Source organism: Macrotis lagotis, chromosome 1 (genome assembly GCF_037893015.1).
Source record: "Macrotis lagotis isolate mMagLag1 chromosome 1, bilby.v1.9.chrom.fasta, whole genome shotgun sequence".
NCBI classification, from domain to species: Eukaryota; Metazoa; Chordata; class Mammalia; order Peramelemorphia; family Peramelidae; genus Macrotis; species Macrotis lagotis.
In genome coordinates, this window is record NC_133658.1 from 239,744,849 (window position 1) to 239,765,607 (window position 20,759).

A 20,759-nucleotide genomic window follows, 5' to 3' on the forward strand; every position below is an offset into this window, starting at 1 on the left:
GTAAAACGATGACATTTTTCTCATCATTTTTTCTTGTTTTGGAAGTTTTTATTAAAACGTCATGTTAACATGCAATGGGTTTAATTTTAAAATATGAGTTTACATTTCTAATATGATAATATTGATAGATATTATAACTCACATAAACAAAAGGCTCTTTGGGTTTCCCAATTTTTTTAAGAATGTAAAGGCATCCTGAGACCAAAAAGTTTTATGACTTTGACTTTAGGCTCTTAAGTTTTTTTTCCATCTCTCTGTGTTCTTGACACTTAAATTCAGGCTTTGGAAGATGCCTTCTTGGCTATTGATGCCAAACTGACCACAGAAGAGGTCATTAAAGAGCTGGCACAGATTGCAGGAAGGCCCCCTGAGGATGAGGATGAAAAAGAAAAGGTGGCTGATGAGGATGATGGTGAGTAGAATTTAATGATGTTATTTATTTCAAAAAGCAGCATCAAAAGCCATCCAATAGTGTTAATAGAATGCATAGTACCATTAGTAAAAGTCACTTGGGAAGTTGATCTCCTGAGGACTAAGGGAGTCTTTACCAATCACTATAGTAGGTTAGGGTACCACTGCATTGTGACCCTTGGACTCTTCTGGGCTCATAGTAGATTTCTTTGCTTCTTTCAAAAATTCAGGCAGCCCAGCATGTTAGAATGTTTCCTAAGTAGGGAGCAGTATCTTAGTTTTCTGGGTGACTGATGTCATTCTCCAGATTAGGTTTTGTGATAAAATTGAAAGGGAGATTGAGGGTGCCATAGATTGATGATGGGGGAGGATGTGAAAGGTCAGCCTTTAGTCCCTTTCCCAAGTAGTCTATAAGAAAAGGAGGATCCCTCTGAGACCAAATAATAAGAGATACCTTAGGCACACTGTTGAGACAGAAAAGTTACAATCTTCAGCTTCCAAGACTATTGAATGAAAGTGGGGAATAATTCCACAAGGAAAAGGGCTCTGATTTAGCCTGTTCCCTGCAGTGGACAATGAGGAGGCAGCCCTGCTTCACGAAGAGGCCACCATGACCATTGAGGAACTTCTCACACGCTACGGGCAGAACTGTCACAAGGGCCCTCCCCACATCAAGGCTGGGGCTGGGTTGGGTGAGGAACCAGGGTCCCAGGGCCTCAATGGGGAGGCAGGGCCTGAGGAACCGTCAGGGGAATCCCCTGTGGAGGAGAATGGCCCCATAGCTGAGGCCCACACAGACCTTTCCTCCAACTTGGAACGTGGGACTGAGGCAGTCCAGGGCGATGAGCCTATCACCCCCACTGGAGAGGCTGGCCCCTCCTGCTCTTCCACCCCCGCCAAGCCACCTCGTGCTGCTAAGTCCAAGTTCTTTGAGGACAGTGAGGATGAGTCAGATGAGGCAGAGGAGGAAGAGGAAGACAGTGAGGTAAGGGCCTGTGAGGGCCAACAGGTGCTAGAGTTGCACAGAGGGACTGTCTTGTCCCCACCCCACTTTTTCAAACTTTCCCTCCCATCCTCCCCACTCCCCTAAAGGTTTAGCCTCCTTGAGCCTAATATCGCCACCATCACAATTAACATCAACTCTCTTCCTGGGTGGAGGCAATAAGAAATAGACCCAGTCTTGGCCCTCAGAAGCCCAACCATCTCCCAAAGAGGAAACAAGAAGGTAGATGATAATTGGGATATTAGGGCATTTCCTTCTCTTTGGGGAGGTTATTTTTTGGCTGTGTTTTGGGGAGGTGACTAGGACCTTTGACATCTCTGGCCTTCCCTGGGGTTTTCCACTTGTGACAGCTAAACCCAGTTTAGGTACTTATGCCCTTCCCACCCTGAAATTTTCCCACCCCAGCTTTTAGGGGCTGTGGAGAGAGTGTGATTAGGTAGGACTTGATGGTGGTAGATGGGTGGACGTCAGGGTAGGGAAGTTTCAGCCTCATCTCAGTAGCATGGCCTCATTCCTGTGGCAGGAGTGCAGTGAAGATGAGGATGGCTATAGCAGTGAGGAAGCTAACGAAGAGGATGAAGATGATACCGAGGAGGCAGAAGAAGAGGATGAGGAAGAAGAGGAGGAGATGATGCTGCCAGGGATGGAGGGCAAAGAGGAGGTTTGTGTGGTGGAGACAGGGAATGGGCCTGCAGTAGTGAATGTTTGTGCAGAGGCATGTGTGGTAAGGCTTTGACTTGGGGGACGGGATCACATCTGTGTATCAGCAAGGAAGCCCTTGCCCAGAGAGTATCTATTAGGAGCCAAATGGCATCTGTAAAATCTTTACACTAAGAGAGGGTAGGTTCCTTGGAAAGATTATTTGATCCAGCCTCCATTTATTAAAACTGTGGATACAGTTCCTATCCTAGGAGCCTCCTTGGCTAGGAACAAGAGTATGAAGCTTGGGGACCAACTTCCTGGATGAACATCAATGAGCAGGACTGAGGTCCTCACAACTCTTTCCTTTTTCTTCTCCCATAAGCCTGGCTCAGACAGTGGTACAACAGCAGTGGTGGCTCTGATTCGGGGGAAGCAGCTGATCGTGGCAAATGCAGGGGACTCCCGATGTGTGGTGTCTGAAGCTGGCAAAGCCCTAGACATGTCCTATGACCATAAACCTGAAGATGAACTGGAGCTAGCACGAATCAAAAATGCTGGTGGCAAGGTGACCATGGATGGGCGAGTCAATGGGGGCCTCAACCTGTCTAGAGCCATTGGTAAGAGACTTGGGGGGGGGGGCATGGGATATGGGCCCTTCCAAGACAGTCTATGGTAAAATTTGTACAGGACTTTTTAATATCTGAGGACATTTTATGTGTAATATATTTCTCCTTATAAATTGAAAGGGGAGGTTATCATTTTATAGATGACTAACTAGAATGAAGGGTCAAGTTACAGTTAAATGACAGCTGGAACCAGGCCTTGGTCTCCTGGTTCCTCACTCAGAGCTCTTTGCACTGTACCACATGATTTCCTAAAGTCCTAGCAAGTGCCCTATCCAGATGGCGACACTTCTGGTAATTGATCCTCCTACCAGGTGACCACTTCTATAAGAGAAATAAGAACCTGCCCCCTGAGGAGCAGATGATCTCTGCGCTGCCTGACATTAAGGTGCTAACCCTCAATGAGGACCACGACTTCATGGTCATTGCCTGCGATGGCATCTGGTGAGCTTGGGGATGGGATGGGAGACCTCTGACTGCCTGCTGTGGACTTCAGTGGTGGTGTCCTAAGTGCCTGCCTTGAGCAGCTTTATATTTCCTGAGCTGCTTTAGGAATGGAAGGCCAGGCCTTTGTGACTTGGGGAGACATGATTGGATCTTCTCTGTATGACCTTTACTCTGGTGGGTCCTGAGCAGTGCTCTGATCATTGTGTCTGGCCATAGGAATGTGATGAGCAGCCAAGAAGTGGTGGACTTTATCCAGGCCAAGATCAGCCAGAGGGATGAAAATGGGGAGCTTCGGCTGCTTTCCTCCATCGTAGAAGAGGTGAGCTGAGCACACTGGAGAGAAATGGGAGGGTCCTCTAAATGTAATTGAAATTGAGTCCCTGTGGCAAACTAAACCATCCAGATGGAAGTTTTTCTTGCTGACTGTAGTTTTTAGCTGATCAGCAGGTGATAGCCTTTTCATGAAGCTTGAGGCCCTTTCCCTGCTCTTTTTATCCCTACTGAGCAGGGCTAGCCCTGTTATGAACTTATCCAGGTTCAGCCTCTTATCTCCACCCCATGACTGAAGTAACCTGTTCCTCCTGCAGCTGCTGGATCAGTGCTTGGCACCCGACACTTCTGGGGATGGCACTGGGTGTGACAACATGACCTGCATAATCATCTGCTTCAAACCCCGAAGCACAGCAACACCCCTGCCTGAGAGTGGCAAGAGAAGACTAGAGGAGGTTGTGACCTCTGAAGCCTCTGGGGAAAATGGCAGCAGTGACAACAGCAAGAAAGCCAAACAGGAATAGCAACTATCTCCTCCCCTGCCCACCCAGACTGTTTTCTGAGCCCATTGGACTTAAGACTGAGTTTTGTCTTTTTCCTTTAGCCTTAGCAGTGGAAATGAGGTGTGCAGGGGGATCGGGGTGGCTTTGCTTAGCCCATTCCAAAGAGGGCTCTCCCTCCACACAGCACACTGCGGGAGCCCCTTCTTTCTCCCCCAACTGGCCCCCTCACCGGGCATTGGGAGAGGTGGAGCACGGCACCAGCTGGAGGCCTTGATCCTGTGCAAGTCACCATTAATGTGCCTGTGCTGTTGTGTTGGAGGGAAGGACTGGTGGTTCTGGTTTTTACTCTGTGAACACTTTATTTAAGAACTTTCTTTTTTATTGGCGGCTCCCCGGTCCCTTAGCCGCCTCCACCCACTCTGTTGTACACTTTCAATCAACACTTTTTCAGACTAAAGGCCAAAACCCAACTCTGCCCTGTGGTGTCCTTCTTTCCTGCAGTCCACTTACAAGGTCGCCAGCCTAATTCGGCAAACTCTGGTGGCACCTGCTTTATGCAGGGTGCTGAGCAGTTCCCAGCCTGATGGGGGGGGAAGCCCCCGCCCGGCGAGGAACCGAGGGGCCTCACTCGGTACCAGTGAAGGAGAGGCCCGGGCCCGGCCACAGAGCCGGGCGGCGCTCAGGGCACGGATGGCGGGGCCCAAAGGGCAACGGGCATCATTGGGGAGGGGAAGGGCGTCACGGGCCCAGAAAGGCCCAGGCGAGACGCCTGTCTGCCCAACTCGGGCATGCGGCCTTGTCCGCGGGCGAGGGCGCTCCCGGGGGCGGCGGCGGCTTAGGACGGTGGGGAGAGGCTGGGAGAGGCGGGCCCTGTTCGGGGTTCGGGCCCGGGTCCGGGGCGCCAAGCTCCGCAGCGGACCTGATGGGAACGGGGAGGCCACGCCCGCGTGCGGGGCCGGGGCTGGCTGCCCACCGCCGCCTCTGCCCGAGGGAAACGAGGACAGTTGAGCTCGAGCGGAGGGCGCCAGACGCTTAAAGAAGGGGGGGGTGGGGAAGCACCGGAAATCCAGCTCCTGATTGGGCCTCGTGCCGCTTCGTCACAATTACTTCCGGGTCGAGCCACTAAGCCGCGGAAGCGGCTGGTTTTTCTGTTTCCTCCGGACTACGAGTTCCGTGGGGCTCGGCGGCGACGGAAGCGGAAGCGAATACGGAGGTACCAGCTGGTCTCCGAAAGGAGGGGGGTTGGGGGGCTCCATGAATGGAAGCGGCGGCGGCGGCGGCGGGAGCGGCCTGAGCTGGGCGCCGGGGCCAGGGCCGGGGGCTGCCCGGGGCCCGCGCCGCTGCATGGGGGCGGCCCGCGGGCCCTGAGTGGGAGTGAGGGCGGGCCGAGGCGGGCGGGCAGGGGCGGGGCGGCCTCGGGGCCGGAGGCGCGTCGGGCTGGAGCCGGTCACGATGCCCCGAAGGAAGCAAAGCCACCCACAGCCCGTGAAATGTGAGGGGGGTCAGGGGTCAGGGGGGAAGGAGCGCAGGGGCGGGGGGGGGTTGGGGCGGGGCGGGGGAGGGGTCAGCCGCGGGGTGGGGGAGGGGCGGAGCCGAGGTGGGGGGGCCGGGCACGGGGGGGGGGGCGGCGCGCCCGGCGAACCCCCCGGAGCCCGGGCTGCGGCGGGCAGGGCGCGGGCCCGGGGCCCGGGGCCCGGGGGAGCAGGCGGGGCTGGGCCCGGCGGCCGGCGGGGGCAGGTGCCCTTGCCGGGGGGGAGGCGGCATGCCCGCGCCCCGCGGCCCCCGCCCCCCGAGGCGCAGCCCGCGAGCTTTGTGTCTCTCCCCAGTGGACACGGAAGACCCCCTGGAGGAGGGCCCGGGGGCCCTGGTGCTGGAGAGCGACCTGCTGCTAGGCCAGGACCTGGAGTTTGAGGAGGAAGAGGAAGAGGAGGAGGAGGAGGAGGAGGAGGGCGACGGCAGCGGCGACCAGCTCATGGGCTTCGAGCGGGACTCGGAAGGTGGGTTGGGGGCGGCCGGGCCGCCTGCGGGGGGCTGCGGCCGGAGCGGGCGCGCCGGGGAGCGGGAGAGGAAGCCCGGGGCCGGGCCGGGCCGCCGCCGCCCGGCTTGTGTCTTAACTGGCCCCGGCCGGCGCGGCGCCCCTCCGTGCTCGCCCCGTTATTTGGCCCCGAGTGGGGTGCTGGTGTCCCCAGCCCCCGCCCAGGGCCGGGCACTAGCGTGCCCCCACCTCCCCGACCCCCGACTTTGTCCAGGCTACACTTTAAGAACTCTTTAGCCCGCGTTTACTTTCTTTCCTCCCATTCTGTAGCCCGGCATTCTTCTGGCCCTGTTCATTTCTCATTAGTTTTGTGAAAACGAAGGAAGGACTGCGAGGTAGAGGCGGGGGGCGCCGCCAGGGAGGCGGCAGGGCCCTCCTTTGTGTGGTCCTACCCCGAACTTGCTGGAAGGTGCCTGTGCTGAGGCTGGATGGGCGCGGAGGCTAGGAGCTAGCTGTTAGAGCAGTGATTCACCCTCCGCTTGTGGTCCTCCTGGCTCCTCCTAGATGCTTATCTAGAGCAGATGGAAGCATCTCATGAAACTTTGGGCTTATTCTCTTTATAGTTCCTCTTTTTCTCCTTATGTTTTTACCCATGTTTGCGTCACAATGTGGAAAGGATCAAAACGATGCTGTCATTTTTATCAACCCAGCTGTCGCTCAGAGCTGACGATACAAGCCTCTTACCAAAGGAGAGCTTTTCGTTCACCTGTCAAATATTCACTGACACCGAAATTAATGGTTTAGAGAAAACTCAAAAGGGTTACTACCTTTAAGCTAGGAAGTAGGGGAATCTCTCTTCTCTGTCCCCAGTGAGAAATAGATGAAATGACTTATTAGGTCAAAGGAACAAATAAAGGTGAGTTCTCCTGGATAATGAAACGGGAAAGTGAAAACTAGGAGGGGATAGGCCTACCACGACCCGCTTTTGACATCCCCTCCTGTGTCTGTCTTGCCAGGAGACTCTCTAGGGGCCCGGCCAGGGCTGCCCTATGGACTGAGTGACGACGAATCTGGGGGCGGCCGGGCGCTGAGCGCAGAGAGTGAGGTTGAGGAACCGGCCAGGGGCCAAGGGGAGGCTGGGGGTGAGAGGCCAGGCCCAGCTTGCCAGCTGTGTGGGGGGCCTGCTTGTGAAGGACCATGCTGTGGGGCAGGAGGACCAGGTGGGGGACCGCCACTCCCCCCACGGCTGCTGTATTCGTGCCGGCTTTGCGCCTTCGTGTCCCACTACTCTAGCCACTTGAAGCGGCACATGCAAACCCACAGTGGGGAAAAGCCATTCCGCTGTGGCCGCTGCCCCTATGCCTCTGCCCAGCTTGTCAATCTGACACGCCACACCCGCACCCACACCGGTGAGAAGCCGTACCGCTGTCCCCATTGCCCCTTTGCCTGCAGCAGCCTGGGCAACCTGAGGCGCCATCAGCGCACCCACACGGGCCCCCCCGGCCCTCCCTGCCCGACCTGCGGCTTCCGGTGTTGTGCCCCAAGACCCCCCAGGCCTCCCAGCCCCACGGAGCAGGAGGGGACGGTGCCCCATCGACCGGAAGGTAATGGGCTAGCGGGGAGGGTGGCTCAGACCGAGAATGAGAACCCTGGGACGGAAGGGTGGAGTGGTCCTCCGGCACCTGGAGTCACAGCACCACCACCCCCACCTTCTCCCCACAGATGCTGTGCTCCTTCCAGATTTGAGCCTCCATGTGCCGCCAGGTGGTGCCAGTTTCCTGCCAGACTGCGGGCAGCTGCGGGGAGAGGGGGAGGGGCTGAGAGGTACTGGACCAGAGCCACTGCCCGAGCTGCTCTTCCCTTGGGCCTGTCGAGGCTGCGGGCAAGAGCTGGAGGAAGGGGAAGGAGAGGGAGGCCGCCTGGGTGCCACCATGTGTGGGCGCTGCATGCGGGGAGAAGCTGGAGGGGGAGGCAGCGGGGGTCCCCGTGGTCCTGGAGACAAGGGCTTTGCCTGCAGTCTCTGCCCTTTTGCCACTCACTACCCCAACCACCTTGCCCGGCACATGAAGACACACAGTGGCGAAAAACCATTCCGCTGTGCCCGCTGCCCCTATGCCTCAGCCCACCTGGACAACCTGAAGCGGCACCAGCGAGTCCACACCGGGGAGAAGCCCTACAAATGCCCCCTATGTCCTTATGCCTGTGGCAACCTGGCCAACCTCAAACGCCACGGTCGAATCCACTCGGGTGACAAGCCCTTCCGCTGCAGCCTCTGCAACTACAGCTGCAATCAGAGCATGAACCTGAAGCGCCACATGCTCAGGCACACGGGGGAGAAGCCCTTCCGCTGTGGGACCTGCGCCTATACCACAGGCCACTGGGACAACTACAAGCGCCATCAGAAGGTGCATGGCCATGGAGGGGCTGGAGGGCCTGCCTCAGAAGGGTGGGTACCACCCCACAGCACATCCTCTGCCCTCAGTCCTCATGGCCCTACATCTTTGAGCACCACCAGTGGGAGGGGACTCCACACGGACTCACCCTGAAACGAGTCCCCTCACCAACACTGGACTCCACATGGACCAGTTCTACACAGACTGAGGCTGATGCCTGTTCCCCACACCCCCCAATCCCTTTTTTTCTTCTCCCCCCCGCTGGCCAGGGGTTCCATACAGACTAATCCAGACCCTTACATGGACCAGCCCAGAAACCCATGGAGGGGGGACCCTCCCATGGACCAGGAGGCCTTGCCTTCCAACACTCCTCGAGTGCAGTGGACAAGGCCCTCTCCTCCCCTCCTCTGTCAGCTGAGGGGCTGAGGAGGGAATGGCTGGGGGCCGGCCCAGCTCCCACCTCTTTATTTAACTTATTTCAGTGCTTTATAATAAAGGAAACACTAACGGAGCCATGTCTGCTGTGGTGGCAGAGCTGGGCACAGAGAGCTCCTCTGGAGAAGCAGGGTCAAGTGAGAGGGGAATGCCAGAGGCAGGTGGCAATCAGGCTGAGTTTAATGATGGGGCAGCAGGGCCAAACTATACACAAAGAGGCTCTCCCCAACCCCTGCCTCCCTCCCCTCCCCCAATCAAGGAATTAAAAGCAGTTCAGGGGTGTTGAGAATCTCCATCCTCCAGACGGGTGTCCACAGTCCACATGGGGCTTTGTGCAAAAATACTAAATGCTAATTTGGCATTAAGAGCAAGGAAAGGGGTGGTTAGGAGGTCACTGGCCTGGGGTAAAGAAGGCAAGGAGACAGAGAAGAGGGGAAAAGGGCCCCCAACCTGGGGGGCACAGGCACAGGGCAAGTTCCTGTACATTCCTCCAGAGGAGCTGGAAGAGTCATCCAGGCAGCAGGGAGGTTACAGATCCTCATCCCCAATGCCTTCAAAGGCATAATTGCCATGGACATCGCTGGTGCTGGTATCAGGGCTTGGGCTGCTGATCCCTCGGAGGCTCACAGCACTCAACTTACTCTGTAATAAGGATAAGGGGATGATAAGAGGCTGAAAATTCTCTAAAAATATCAACTTCACCCACCCTGAGCTAGGAACTCACTGAGAGTTTGACCATCGACTCCCGGGTTGCATCGGGTGAATCCTAGGGAAATGGAACAGAAATATTACTAAACAAGGGCAACACTGGTTTAAAGGCAGATAGCTAAAGGGTTGATACTTACAAGTAATGGCGGGGACTTGACTGCTTGCTGACTGTCTGAACGCCTCAGGGTCCCACCTGCTCGTCTTCGTAGCATCTATGAATGAATTAATAAATGCTTAAATGATTAAGACAGATGCACTGACTGGCTAGCAGGATGAAAACATAACAACCCCTTCCTACCAATCCCAGGAAACCCCTCATAAGGTAAAAGTTATGAATATGGTCACCTCTCACCTTCCTGATGCTGCCCCCTGATTTTTTGACCATCAGTTCATCCACCATGGATTGCAAGCAGATGCTCATCATGATGGCCTAGAGACATAAGTAGAACTTGAGTATGACAAGGGGTCACAAGATAACCAAGCTTCCATGACATGTTAAGGTGAAGTATATATTCAGGGATATAGACTTCCCCAACCCAGATGCACAAAATAGATAAGATGGGAGAGCAAGGTCTAAGTTGGGGGAGGGGAGTGTGTGCCAGAATGAAGATGAAGCCCATACCTGTGGGCTGGTGATGGTGACCCACTGCAGTCTATCCTTGCTCATGAGATACTCAAAGGCTAGTTCCAGTCGAACTTCTCCCCGGCCTCGGCCTGGGCTGCTTGTGCTCCCGCTGGGCAATGGCACCTGGTGGTGTGGAGGACAGAGCTAAGTTCACCTCCGTTACATTTCCCTTCCCTCTTTTGTTTTTTTTGCAGGCAGTGGGGTTAGGTTAAGTGACTTGTCCAAGGTCATACAGCCAGGTAATTATTAAGTACCTGAAGTCTGAATTTGAACTCAGGTCCTGACTTCAGATTTGATGTGCCACCTAGCTGTCCCCCCTTTATAATTATAATCCATTTTATTCCCTGACATTTTTATTTCCTAAGTCATTAACTCTTGTCAGATTATCTTTACCTTTAAGAAGTCCCTCATGTGTCTCAACCCCAACTCACAGAAGAAGTAACCCGCCAGCACCGCATGCGGGTGACCCGGAAGGAGCCCTCACGAAGCTGCTGACCAGGCAGACGGAGCTGTAGGCTAAGCTCGCTGTTGCCAGCACTCACTACCACAGGGCAACCCTTCTCTGGGAAGTCTGCCACACAAGGCTCAAACCGAAGATAGCCATAGTGCCTCAGGGTCTGTGCTAACCGAAGAAACTGAAAGGAAACAGGAAGTAGAATATACAGGGTCAGACAAGAGCTTCAAAATAATTATAGTGTAAAGAAGGGCAGACAGTGAAGAGAGGGCAACTTGTGAGTGTTACTAAGGAGTGTGAAGAGACAAATGGCACCATCTGTACCTCTTTCTTGGAGACCTTCTCCTGTAGAGATTTGAGTTGCCGATGCTGTTCCTTAGTAACCAGGATCCAGCCATGCTCAATGTCAGAAACTGTCTATAGATGGGACAACAGTGCAGAGTGGGAAGAAATACTGTATTAGCCAGAGCCTTGGACTTAAGCTACCTTTTTCACAAGGGTTTCTGCTTATACTTCATTTCAAAGGGATCAGGGTGGGTTTTCCAAGAACACAAGTTGAGCATGAAAGCAATTTTCTTGAACAGTTTCCAGTTTACCTGGGCGTAAAGTAGATTTAGTCCAACCCGGTTCTCCATAACATCATCATCATAGGCAGAGTCCCAGTAACTGAAACCAAGGAAGGAAAATGATGGCTAAGATACAGCAAAAGAAATTTCAATAAACAACTGGGATGAGTGAGTAGGGACACATATAGGAGGAAGCTTAGGAAATTTGACTATTATCCAGCTCTATCCCTTTCCTAGATTGTTCTGTCCATTCCATGCCCTAATAACCCACACCTGAGACCACCCCAATGCACTAGGCCATCCCTGACCTCTTCCTAAGCACAATTTTATACTCTTGACTCCGTAGGCTGGTAACAGATACATAAGGCAGCTCAAACTCCTGCAACTTCCTCACAACTGTGGAAGAGAAAAGAAGAAAACATGAAACTCGGGAAGGGAGAGAAAACCTGTACCATGCAACACTGATCTGATGAATCAAAGGGAAGTGTTCAGGACTGGTCATCCCAAGGCATTGGTAGTAACTAGTGACTCACAGGAGAAGGCACCATCCTCTTGCTCTCGAACAAGAAAGAGGCTGAAGTAGCCAATCAAGTCATCTGGAAGGTCCAACTTTGCAGCTACTGCCTGGGGAGAGGGACAAAAATAAGAACTGGACACATACATTCTCATTCATTCTCTCTCTCTCTCTCTCTCTCTCTCCCCCTCCCTCCCTGCCCATTATCCTCAAGCAAAGAGCAGGTAGAGGTCTCACCTCCAAGACATCTTCAGTCTGGTCAGAAGTCAGTATAGTAACCAGAACCTTCTGCCCGTTGCTTAGAAGCACCTCCAGGGATACCTCCTCTGTTGGTACCTGCTGTGTTTCCTGGACATAAAGATAAGACTAGATAGATTTGTGATGCTCAGATCCTCTCCTGGGGTTGAGACTTCACAAGCTTTCATGGAGTCTAACTCTTCTAATTCCTTTCATTCTTTAGACACACAGAAAGATAGACTACCTTAATCTTATCCCCATAAGACAGACCATTACCCAGTAACATGGGATCAGAAACTATATTTAGTCTTACCTGCCCTTTGCCTATCCTCCTGAAATGACAATCCCTTAGCCCATACTCTTTCCCATGCACCTCCTCCATGTACCCCAATCAACTCCTCACCTGTTGTGCCCGACGAAGGAAACTGTTAAAAGTTTCACTGCCCCCAAGCAATGGATCTTGTCGAACTGTAAGGGGTTAGAAGATTTATAACTACATACCTGTTGTTCAGACTCCCACAACCCTTGGCTACCCCAGTTCTGTTCCTGATTGGCCCCACCCCTGGTTCCATGTCCTGGACTGATGTTAATTAACCAGCTAACTCCTAGAGCTGGCCTCACCTCACTCACTCACTCCTTGCATAAATTCTTCACCTGCCCCACCCTTGGCTGGTCCTGTCATCTAGTTAGGTCCAATCTACAGAGCTAAGGAAATAATAGTAAAGTTAATCTAAAGCAGGTAAGAAACAAATTAAATCTCTCCCCTCCCTGTCTCCCAATTTATATCAATTATCATTTAATGGTACTTATTTCTTTAAAACGTTAATGATTATTTGTCAACATAGCACTTCTGTAAAGCTTAAGTATTCATTTCTGCTATAGAATTTTTTCTCTTTGGTTCAGCAAACAATTAGCTTTAGGGACTCAGAAGTGAATTAGAAACCTTCTGAACAACCAGTCCTATTTGGCCATCCTGTTCTAGCTGTTTCTCATCTTTTCTCCAACCAACCAGCCTAATATTCTTTCTCACAACTCACCAGCTTGCATGTATTTCTCGAGCTGTTCCCTTCGCTGTTCCACTTCAGCTGGTGTCAGAGTAAAAAGTTTCTTTGGAGGAAATGCTGGGAGAACGTTAGCCCCATACTCCTTCCGAAGCTGTTGGAGGGAAAAAGGGCAATTTCACAAAGTAATGAAGGGATGTAAATAAAGACTGGTTCATCTAGCCTCTGTAAGCAATCAAGTTCTTCCCCCACCCCAATAAACCCCCCCCCCCAAACAAAACTTAACTTGGAGAAGAAAGATTTCTTCCTGCAGCAGAGCAGGAATTGGGTCTGCCTGATAAAATACCTCTATCTTTTGCCCTCATAATAAACTAATCTGCCTTTCACGATGAAGTTGGGTGGAGAAAACAGGACCAGAGTCTAAAGTCCTTTCCCTAAGTCATCTATGTTTCTGTATTAATTAAATTCTAACAAGGAACACAGCAGCAAACAAGAAACACATTAATGATCAGAAATATCCCCCAATTTAAAGATTACAACCTAACAGTAAGTCAGACTTAGTTGAACTGAAAGGTATACTCTAGCTTGCTCAATGTCATATCATTTGTGTAACACCTGGGATTTGAACCTTTAGGCTTTTTTTTAATCGACCTTTAGCTCAATTCCTAACGTTGTATGCTTCTTCTATGGTGTCAAACGTAGAGATGATTTTAACAGGTTAACTTAGCATTACAAAAGATGGCAGAATTTTGAGCCCAAACAATTGGATGAAGGTGCATCCCTGGGTAAATTACTTAACCTTTCTTTGCCTCAGTTTCCTCATCTGAAAATAGGAAGGATGCTAGTAACCTATCTCCCAGGGTTGCTACGCAGATCAAAGGAGAAAATAAATACCAGGTTTGGCTGGTCTGGGACACAGTGGGTGTTCATAAATGTTCCCTCTTATTATTTTTACTATTAGCATTCCCTAGGTGACCGGATAATCACAAGCTTTTCTAGAAAGGGAAGCCGTTATCAGAAGCGGCCCTCCCACCGGTGACTGGTCTGGAGCGGCTGGGGAACGGGAAGTTGGGCCAGTGGGAAGGCCTGGGCGGGCGCCAGGCCGAGGACGGGCCGGCCGGGCCGGGCGGCGCCCACCTGCTCGTGCAGCCCCAGCAGCTGGCTGTAGCGCACCCGGCAGTGCAGCACTCCGTTCACGTGGATGTTGTAGGCCTGCGGGGACAGACAGGTGCGGTCCGAGAGCCGCCACAGCCCCCGCCCCGCCCCGCCCCGCCCCGGCCCCGGCCCCGGCCCCGCGGGAGGGCCGGAGCGGGGCGAAGCGCCCCCGCCCAGGACGGCGGCCGGGAGGGCGCGGAGGGGGCCCGGGGCCGGGCCCGGCCCTCCCGGCCCTCCGGCCCGGCCGCCCGGCCGCCCCGCCCCCCCTGCTCACCACGTAGTTGGAGCCGCCGCTGTCCCCGCTGCGGGACTCGGTCTCGGGGATGGAGAAGTGCATCTTCGCGCCTGGGACGCCCGGCCCGGCCCCGGGCCCCGAGCGCCGCTTCGCCTCCGCTCGTCTCCGCCGCTCAGCGCGCCCCCGCCGCCACACTCGCCATTTTGGGGGCCGAGGGGGAGGCGGGGGGGGGACCGAGGCGGGGCGGCGCCAGAGGCATGCTGGGAGCCGTAGTTCCCGGCCGCCCGCGGTGCACGCCGGGCCTCCCGGGACGCGGAGTCGGGGCCGGCCGCGGTGGCTGCCGGGCTCGGGCGTCCGTGCGCGCGCCGGGAGTTGTAGGCGCCCTTCCCCCGCGCGCCCATCCTCGCCCGGCCGGGCGGGCGCGGTGACCTCGGGGCCGGGGCGCGAGGGCCCGAAGCTCCCGGCGGGCCGGGCCGGGCTCCGGGCCGCCCATGGCCGCCGCGGCCCTGCTGGAGGGTAAGCGCGGCGGGGAGGCGGGGGGAGGGGAGCGGCCCCGCGGGGCGGCCCGGCCCCGCCCGCGCCTCCCCCGGCGCCGCGTCCCCACGCCGCGGGCCGCGCCGCCCCTCCCCCGGCCCGCCGCCTGGGCTCCCCGCAGACGCCCCGGCCCGCCGCATGCAGCCGCCGCCGGCCGGAGCCCCGGGCCCCCCGCGGGCGCCCCCGGCCTCACTCTGCGCTCTTTTCTCGGACTCAGGTGCGCCGGCCACGATGACGGCCCCGCCGCCCGGCAGACCCGGGGTAAGTCCGCCGGAAGCCTCCCCCGGCCGCGGGAGCGGAGGGACCGGGGGGGGCCCGGCCCGGCCCGGGCTGAGCCTCGGCTTCTGTGCCCCAGGCCGGCGGCGGGGAGATGTCCCAGGAGGAGAAGCTGCAGCTGCGGAAGGAGAAGAAGCAGCAGAAGAAGAAGCGGAAGGAGCCCGAGGCCGCGGCCGCCGCGGCCTCCGCAGCCCCCGGCCAGGCCCAAGGTGGGAGACCGGGCGAAGGAGGCCCGGGAGTCCGGGGGGGCAGCTTGGGCCCGGCAGGGATGCCGCGGCCCGTTGCTGAGGGCCTGCGCCTCTCCGTTCCAGGCCCCGGCGGTGAGCTGGCAGCCTCGGGGGAGAGGGCGCCGGGCACCCGCAGCAGAGCGGAGCTTCGGGCGGAGCGCAGGGCCAGGCAGGAAGCCGAGCGGGCCCTGAAACAGGGACGAAAGGGGGAGCCGGCAGGGCCATCCGCTCAGGCGCGCCCCAACACAGCCGCAGAGACCCCCGGAGGTATGTTTTCAGTGCCTAGTAGGCCTAAGTGCCCCTTTCCCCTTGGTACCCGCCAGCATCCTGAGATTGCTAGGAATGACGCCGATCTCTTCATTAAGATTCCTCTTAGCCAACTTCACGTCCGTGTTCTTCTTTTCTTGATAACGTTTGCACACAAGGTACAACACGCCTAATACCAACACTTGTTTGTTCTTACGAACAAAACAGAGCAACCTCTTACTTCCCCTGCAGGAGCAAAACCAGAGCATGTTCAAGTGGATGAGACCACGATTTTAAGAAGACTTCTTAAGAAACCAGAGCGGCAACAGGTAAGGGTTATAACTGAAGGGCTAGGAAGAAGCCAAGGAGGTGTCCTGGAGAGCAGGGGCTAAGTCAGAGGACAGAGCAAGAGCAGAATAAGCATGGTGTTTTATAGCAGATCTTTACACCTGTTTTCCTGCGTTGTTCCTGGGTGGTGTGGAAATTTCCTTTTGGGAATATTTTTTTAATGTCTAGTGTTTTGTTTGTTTTCCCCAAAAAACAATTTTTAACTCCTTTATAAAAATCTTGAGTTCCAAATTCCATCCTTCCCCCTAGCCCCCCCATCAAGAAGCAATTTGATATGGGTTATACATATGTAGTTGTACCAAACCATTTTCATGTTCTGAAGGAAAATATAGAACAAAATAAAAACCTCCAGAAAAAAATAAAGTTAAAAAATATGCTTCAACCTGTATTCAGATGCCATCAGCTCTTTCTGTGGGAATGGATAGCAGTTTTCATCATAAGTCTTTCAAATTTGACTTGGATCGTTGTATTTCTGGGAATAGCAAAGTCATTCATAGCTGATCATCTCACGATATTGGTGTTACTTTGTATACACTACATTTCACTTTGCAACAGCTCATGTAAGCATTTAAAGGTTCTTTTAGGTTTGTTTTTTTTTGCAAAGCAATGGAGTTAATTGACTTGGGCCAAGATCACACAGCTAGGTAATTATTAAGTGTCTGAGGTCGAATTTGAACTCAGATCCTCCTGACTCCAGGGCCCCTACTCTATTCACTGCACCACCTAGTTGCCCCTAAAGGTTTTTTTCTGAGAGCATCTTATTCATTATTTTTTAGGGCAGAATAGTATTCCATCATAATCACATACCACCTTACCACAGTTCAGTCATTCCCCAATTAACGGGCATCCCATCAATATCCACTTTTTTGGCACCAGAAGAGAAATCCTATGTTTTTGTACACACCAGTCCTTTTCCTTATTGTGTTTTTTTTTTGTCTCTTTTGGGATACAGATCTAGCAGGGGTATTGCTAGGCCAAAGGGTGGGTATACATGGTTTTATAGCCCTTTGTGCATAGTTTTAAACCATTCAAGAGAATGGTTGGCTCGGTTTACAACTCCACCATCAGTGTATTAAATATCTCATTTTTCCTACCACCCCTCCAACATTTGTCGTTTTCCTTTTTTGTCCCATCTTTTGGGTACTCTTGTTTTCTACAGGTGCCTTCTCGAAAGGATTATGGCTCCAAAGTCAGCCTCTTCTCCCACCTGCATCAGTACAGTCGACGTATTCCTCTAACCCAGTATATGAGGTAGATGTTTTCTAAATCAGCAGAACTCAAAACAAATCAGAGCAGCATAATTTTAAAGTGGCTGAAAATTTTGGGTGGAAGTGAAAGGATCTGGGGTTTGGGGGAGGGCAAATGGGGGGGCATGGAGAAAGATAAATCAGTCTTCTAAGTCAGAAATTGGAGGGTTTTCTAAGACTCCACTCCAAAGTGTATGACACCCACATCCTCTCAGCATCCCATCCTCTGTGATCCACCCAGCTGTGGTGCGACTTGGCCTGCAGTACTCCCAGGGCCTAATCAGTGGCTCCAATGCCAGATGCATCGCCCTTCTTCGTGCCTTCCAGCAGGTATGCCTCATTTGTCTTCATCTTTAAACACCTCTCCTCATAATATCTCATATTCATCTCTCCCATCTCATGGTGGGTGGGGGAATGATATCCCCATAGCTACCATCATATTTAACCTTGAGGGACTCAAGTCCCTTCGATTCCCATGTGGCCTGTTCTCCCCAGGTGATTCAAGACTACACCACACCTCCCAATGAGGAACTCTCTAGAGATCTGGTTAATAAGCTGAAACCTCATATCAGGTGAACACCCATGGCATCAGTTCCCGCTTATTCTTGCCCTGCCTCATGCCATTTCTATTCTACTTTACTTTTTCCCCTTTGTCTTCTTTGCCCCCACTCTTTCTCTGCCTCTGGGTTCTACTCCCTGTCTTAACCAGAATGTCTGTGGTCTCTTCCTGCTCTACCAACACCTACTCCAGCACTAATTTCTGCCAGTTTTTGTCCATTTGCCTTTTTAATGGCTTTTATTCTTTTTCCTTTCTCTATTCCTCCACCTCCCTGATCTGAGCTCTCCACTCCCACTGATCTGGACCCTCTGTGTTCCTCTAGCTTCTTGACTCAGTGTCGACCACTCTCAGCCAGCATGTACAACGCCATCAAGTTCCTCACAAAAGAGATTACAGCTGTGAGCAGCACCCAACGAGAAGAGGAGGTGATGACTAGGATATGGGGCATAGGGGCTAGAGGGAGCAGCTGATGAGAATTGACGTCTTATAGCTTAAGGATGTCTAGAAAGAATCAGCAAGGCCATCTTGCTTCTGACTTGGAGGGGGTCAGGCTTACATTCCTGAAAAACTCTGTGTTTCATCTGAGTCCTTTTCTTCTCTAGAAGAACAATGTAACATCCCAAAGCTGGCAGTGTGTGCATTCTTAACCTTCTCATCCTTTTCCTTTCTGATTAGGCAAAGTCAGAACTCCGAGCAGCCATGGACATGTATGTGCAAGAGAAGATTGTATTGGCAGCTCGGGCAATCTCCCGCTCAGCCTCTGAGAAGATCAGTAATGGGGATGTGATCCTGGTGTATGGATGGTAGGGTTCAAATCAGGTGATAAAGATGGGGACCATGTAGCTGGAAAATTTGTAGGGTGGTGATAATACACTAGGGAAAGTCTGAATTGTACCCACTGTAGTTGCTCATTTAAAAATGGTATGGCTCCAACTGGTTCCAAAAACTGACTCTAGCAAAATGACATTTATAACTTGAGTTCTTCCCCCCTTCTCTAGTTCATCCCTAGTATCCTTTATTCTTCGGGAAGCTTGGACTAGTGGCCGCCGATTTCGAGTGGTAGTGGTGGACAGCCGACCACGGCTTGAAGGACGGCGTACTCTGCATTGTCTGGTCCATGCTGGGGTCCCTGCCTCCTATCTGATGATTCCTGCGGCTTCTTATGTGCTCCCTGAGGTGAGGACAGGGCTGGATGGTAGAACATTCCAGGCTTCTACGTAACAAGCCATGTATACTTCCCAGGTGACCATCCAAGAATGGGGAAAAGAATAGGGTAGGAGTGGTGTATAGTAACTGACTTTAGTAGTCTTAGTCATGGAATTGATAACAAAAATGAATAAATATATGCCATATTGGAGTTAACTATTGGAATAGTGTCACATAAAACCAGTAGCAATTAAGAAGTAGTAGTCTTCAATGAAAATAGAATTTATTATCGCTTTCTGATGCTAGTGGGTCAAGGATGACACCATTTTTCATATCAGAAGACTCATCATTGAGATTTGTTTATCGTTGCCTCTGCGTTGCTATCCTGGAGAAAAGTCAGAAACCTCTTCATTGACATTTATCATGATGTTCTCTCCTACTTCAGGTGTCTAAGGTGCTATTAGGGGCTCATGCGCTGCTGGCCAATGGGTCTGTGATGTCACGGGTGGGGACAGCACAGCTAGCATTGGTGGCTCGTGCTTATAATGTACCTGTATTGGTCTGCTGTGAGACCTACAAGTTCTGCGAGCGCGTACAAACTGATGCCTTTGTCTCAAATGAGCTGGGTAAGAGGGAAGAGAAGAGCCTGGAAGGGCAAGGTGGGGAACATGAGATATAAGATGGGCTGGGAGGAAAGGTTGAGGTGACTAGTTGATAAAGGGGAAGAAGCATGATTGACAGCTTGGTTTCTAGAGGGGTCCAGTTGAGAACATTCTATAAGGTCTGATCACCCCTCTTCTTACCAGATGATCCTGATGATTTGCTGTGTGAACGAGAAGACCATGTGGCTTTGGATAATTGGCAGAAACACCGGTCTCTGCGACTGCTGAATCTGGTGTATGATGTGACACCTCCAGAATTGGTGGATCTAGTGATCACTGAGCTAGGAATGATTCCTTGCAGTTCTGTGCCTGTTGTCTTACGAGTCAAGAGTGGTGACCAGTGAGATGTGGAATAGCCAGACTTAATAAATGATATCCTCTCCCCCTCTAGCAACTCTGCCTCCTTTTCTATATGTCCTCTGTAACCTTCCCAGCCATTTACAGTGGGGTTTCTGGGTTTAGACCAAACACTTAAGGGAATTTTAGGTGCTTCTTGGATATCCTTGATCTGTACTTGAAGGTGAAGGGAAAAGTCTGTTTTGAGATTAGAAACCATTGAAATCTAGAGCTGACTTGTGGCCACTGCTCTTCAGATCAGCTTTTTGGTCAGTCCTTCCCTCATGGACTTGTGAAGACCACATAAGATAGAATATATTTGAAGAGCTCTGTAACCATCTAGAAAATAACTTTCTATTATCATCTCCATCCCTTTTGGGGATAATGTGCTTTAGTTTTGTGTTGGAGTTCTCAGCTCTGTGGCTTAATATTTTTACTTTGTGGAAATACTTAGGGGTATTTCCTCAGGCCTCAGGCATGCTATTCCAGTGAAGGGTAGGACACGTCAGTAACTGGGCGAAAGGCCAATGAAAACATGGAAACACTAGTAAGTCTCCCATATCAGTGGAGTAAACCTAGAAACAACCTGGAAAGTCTTGGATTTCAAATGCCACAGACTGTTTTTCTAAAGAGAATTTAAAGTAGTACAAAACTGTCTTCCCCTCAGTCCAGCCCTGATGTGATTTTCTTTTAGGAAAAGAAAATATTTGTGAGGTGTTATTAAAAGGTGTTTTGTTAGTCACCAAACATTTATTTAATACCCACTTTGTGTCTGTTGTCTTTATTGTGTCTATTTAGAGCTTATATTCTTTGAGAGAACATATGCACAAAGCATATACAAAATAAATACAAGGTAATTTTTTTGGATGGAGGCACTAGCAACTGATAACCAGGAAAGGCCTTGTGTTAGAGATGAACTTTGACAAACTGGGAACTGAAAGGCAGAGAAGGGGCATGCTTGATGTAAAGGGGTCAGCCTAT

The 20,759-nt window shown here is 52.4% G+C and overlaps 4 protein-coding genes across 9 annotated transcripts in view; 3 read left to right on the forward strand and 1 right to left on the reverse strand.

Moving 5' to 3' along the window:
- The window catches only part of PPM1G (protein phosphatase, Mg2+/Mn2+ dependent 1G), a 34,446-nt gene extending 30,077 nt beyond the window's left edge, over positions 1 to 4,369 (forward strand). For both annotated transcript variants that reach the window (XM_074209835.1, XM_074209837.1), the window contains exons 4-10: positions 280 to 412; positions 981 to 1,396; positions 1,938 to 2,075; positions 2,439 to 2,673; positions 2,994 to 3,123; positions 3,343 to 3,445; positions 3,714 to 4,369. In XM_074209835.1, coding sequence (XP_074065936.1) covers positions 280 to 412; positions 981 to 1,396; positions 1,938 to 2,075; positions 2,439 to 2,673; positions 2,994 to 3,123; positions 3,343 to 3,445; positions 3,714 to 3,920 — 1,362 coding nt within the window. In that variant the 3' untranslated portion in view covers positions 3,921 to 4,369. The remainder of the gene's footprint in view (positions 1 to 279; positions 413 to 980; positions 1,397 to 1,937; positions 2,076 to 2,438; positions 2,674 to 2,993; positions 3,124 to 3,342; positions 3,446 to 3,713) is intronic.
- Positions 4,370 to 5,005: 636 nt separating this feature from the next.
- Positions 5,006 to 13,028, forward strand: ZNF513 (zinc finger protein 513). 4 transcript variants are annotated; one of them, XM_074209833.1, is made up of 4 exons: positions 5,006 to 5,112; positions 5,726 to 5,896; positions 6,891 to 7,478; positions 7,597 to 13,028. In XM_074209833.1, the coding sequence occupies exons 2-4, from the start codon at positions 5,872 to 5,874 to the stop codon at positions 8,418 to 8,420; spliced, it is 1,437 nt and encodes a 478-aa protein (XP_074065934.1). In that variant the 5' UTR covers positions 5,006 to 5,112; positions 5,726 to 5,871; the 3' UTR covers positions 8,421 to 13,028. The 4 variants fall into 4 exon arrangements, 3 of the variants coding, with proteins under 3 accessions (XP_074065934.1, XP_074065933.1, XP_074065932.1); XM_074209832.1 differs by lacking the exon at positions 5,006 to 5,112 and adding an exon at positions 5,308 to 5,391; XR_012473453.1 differs by lacking the exon at positions 5,006 to 5,112 and having other exon boundaries at positions 5,588 to 5,896; positions 7,597 to 9,910; positions 10,230 to 13,028.
- On the reverse strand, positions 8,796 to 14,464 carry SNX17 (sorting nexin 17). Of its 2 annotated transcripts, XM_074209838.1 has the most exons (15): positions 14,237 to 14,464; positions 13,945 to 14,019; positions 12,844 to 12,961; positions 12,210 to 12,274; positions 11,807 to 11,917; positions 11,589 to 11,679; positions 11,364 to 11,451; positions 11,086 to 11,155; positions 10,814 to 10,906; positions 10,467 to 10,670; positions 10,033 to 10,158; positions 9,763 to 9,840; positions 9,548 to 9,622; positions 9,427 to 9,468; positions 8,796 to 9,344 (listed from the first exon to the last, which is right to left on the reverse strand). In XM_074209838.1, exons 1-15 carry the CDS (start codon positions 14,297 to 14,299, stop codon positions 9,231 to 9,233), a joined length of 1,413 nt encoding a protein of 470 aa, XP_074065939.1. In that variant the 5' UTR covers positions 14,300 to 14,464; the 3' UTR covers positions 8,796 to 9,230. The 2 variants fall into 2 exon arrangements, with proteins under 2 accessions (XP_074065939.1, XP_074065940.1); XM_074209839.1 differs by lacking the exons at positions 13,945 to 14,019; positions 14,237 to 14,464 and adding an exon at positions 13,702 to 13,876 and having other exon boundaries at positions 8,798 to 9,344.
- Positions 14,465 to 14,625: 161 nt separating this feature from the next.
- EIF2B4 (eukaryotic translation initiation factor 2B subunit delta) lies at positions 14,626 to 20,538 on the forward strand. Its single transcript, XM_074209834.1, has 13 exons — positions 14,626 to 14,713; positions 14,949 to 14,992; positions 15,087 to 15,216; positions 15,319 to 15,501; positions 15,733 to 15,809; positions 16,988 to 17,079; positions 17,291 to 17,405; positions 17,571 to 17,647; positions 17,957 to 18,059; positions 18,310 to 18,437; positions 18,633 to 18,810; positions 19,226 to 19,406; positions 19,587 to 20,538. The coding sequence occupies exons 1-13, from the start codon at positions 14,689 to 14,691 to the stop codon at positions 19,784 to 19,786; spliced, it is 1,533 nt and encodes a 510-aa protein (XP_074065935.1). The 5' UTR covers positions 14,626 to 14,688; the 3' UTR covers positions 19,787 to 20,538.
- The last annotated feature ends 221 nt before the right edge of the window (positions 20,539 to 20,759 follow it).

Bases quoted from the DNA above. Each gene is read 5' to 3' on its own strand.
- ZNF513 (XM_074209831.1), top strand. From the start codon at position 5,662: ATGCCCGCGCCCCGCGGCCCCCGCCCCCCGAGGCGCAGCCCGCGAGCT. The intron at 5,897-6,890 runs GTGGGTTGGGGG...CTGTCTTGCCAG, and splicing joins CTTCGAGCGGGACTCGGAAG to GAGACTCTCTAGGGGCCCGG. The intron at 7,479-7,596 runs GTAATGGGCTAG...TTCTCCCCACAG, and splicing joins GGTGCCCCATCGACCGGAAG to ATGCTGTGCTCCTTCCAGAT.
- SNX17 (XM_074209838.1), bottom strand. From the start codon at position 14,299: ATGCACTTCTCCATCCCCGAGACCGAGTCCCGCAGCGGGGACAGCGGC. The intron at 14,020-14,236 runs GTGAGCAGGGGG...CTGTCCCCGCAG, and splicing joins GCGGCGGCTCCAACTACGTG to GCCTACAACATCCACGTGAA. The intron at 10,671-10,813 runs GTACAGATGGTG...GTTTCCTTTCAG, and splicing joins AGAAGGTCTCCAAGAAAGAG to TTTCTTCGGTTAGCACAGAC.
- EIF2B4 (XM_074209834.1), top strand. From the start codon at position 14,689: ATGGCCGCCGCGGCCCTGCTGGAGG. The intron at 17,080-17,290 runs GTAGATGTTTTC...ACATCCTCTCAG, and splicing joins CCTCTAACCCAGTATATGAG to CATCCCATCCTCTGTGATCC. The intron at 17,406-17,570 runs GTATGCCTCATT...TGTTCTCCCCAG, and splicing joins TTCTTCGTGCCTTCCAGCAG to GTGATTCAAGACTACACCAC.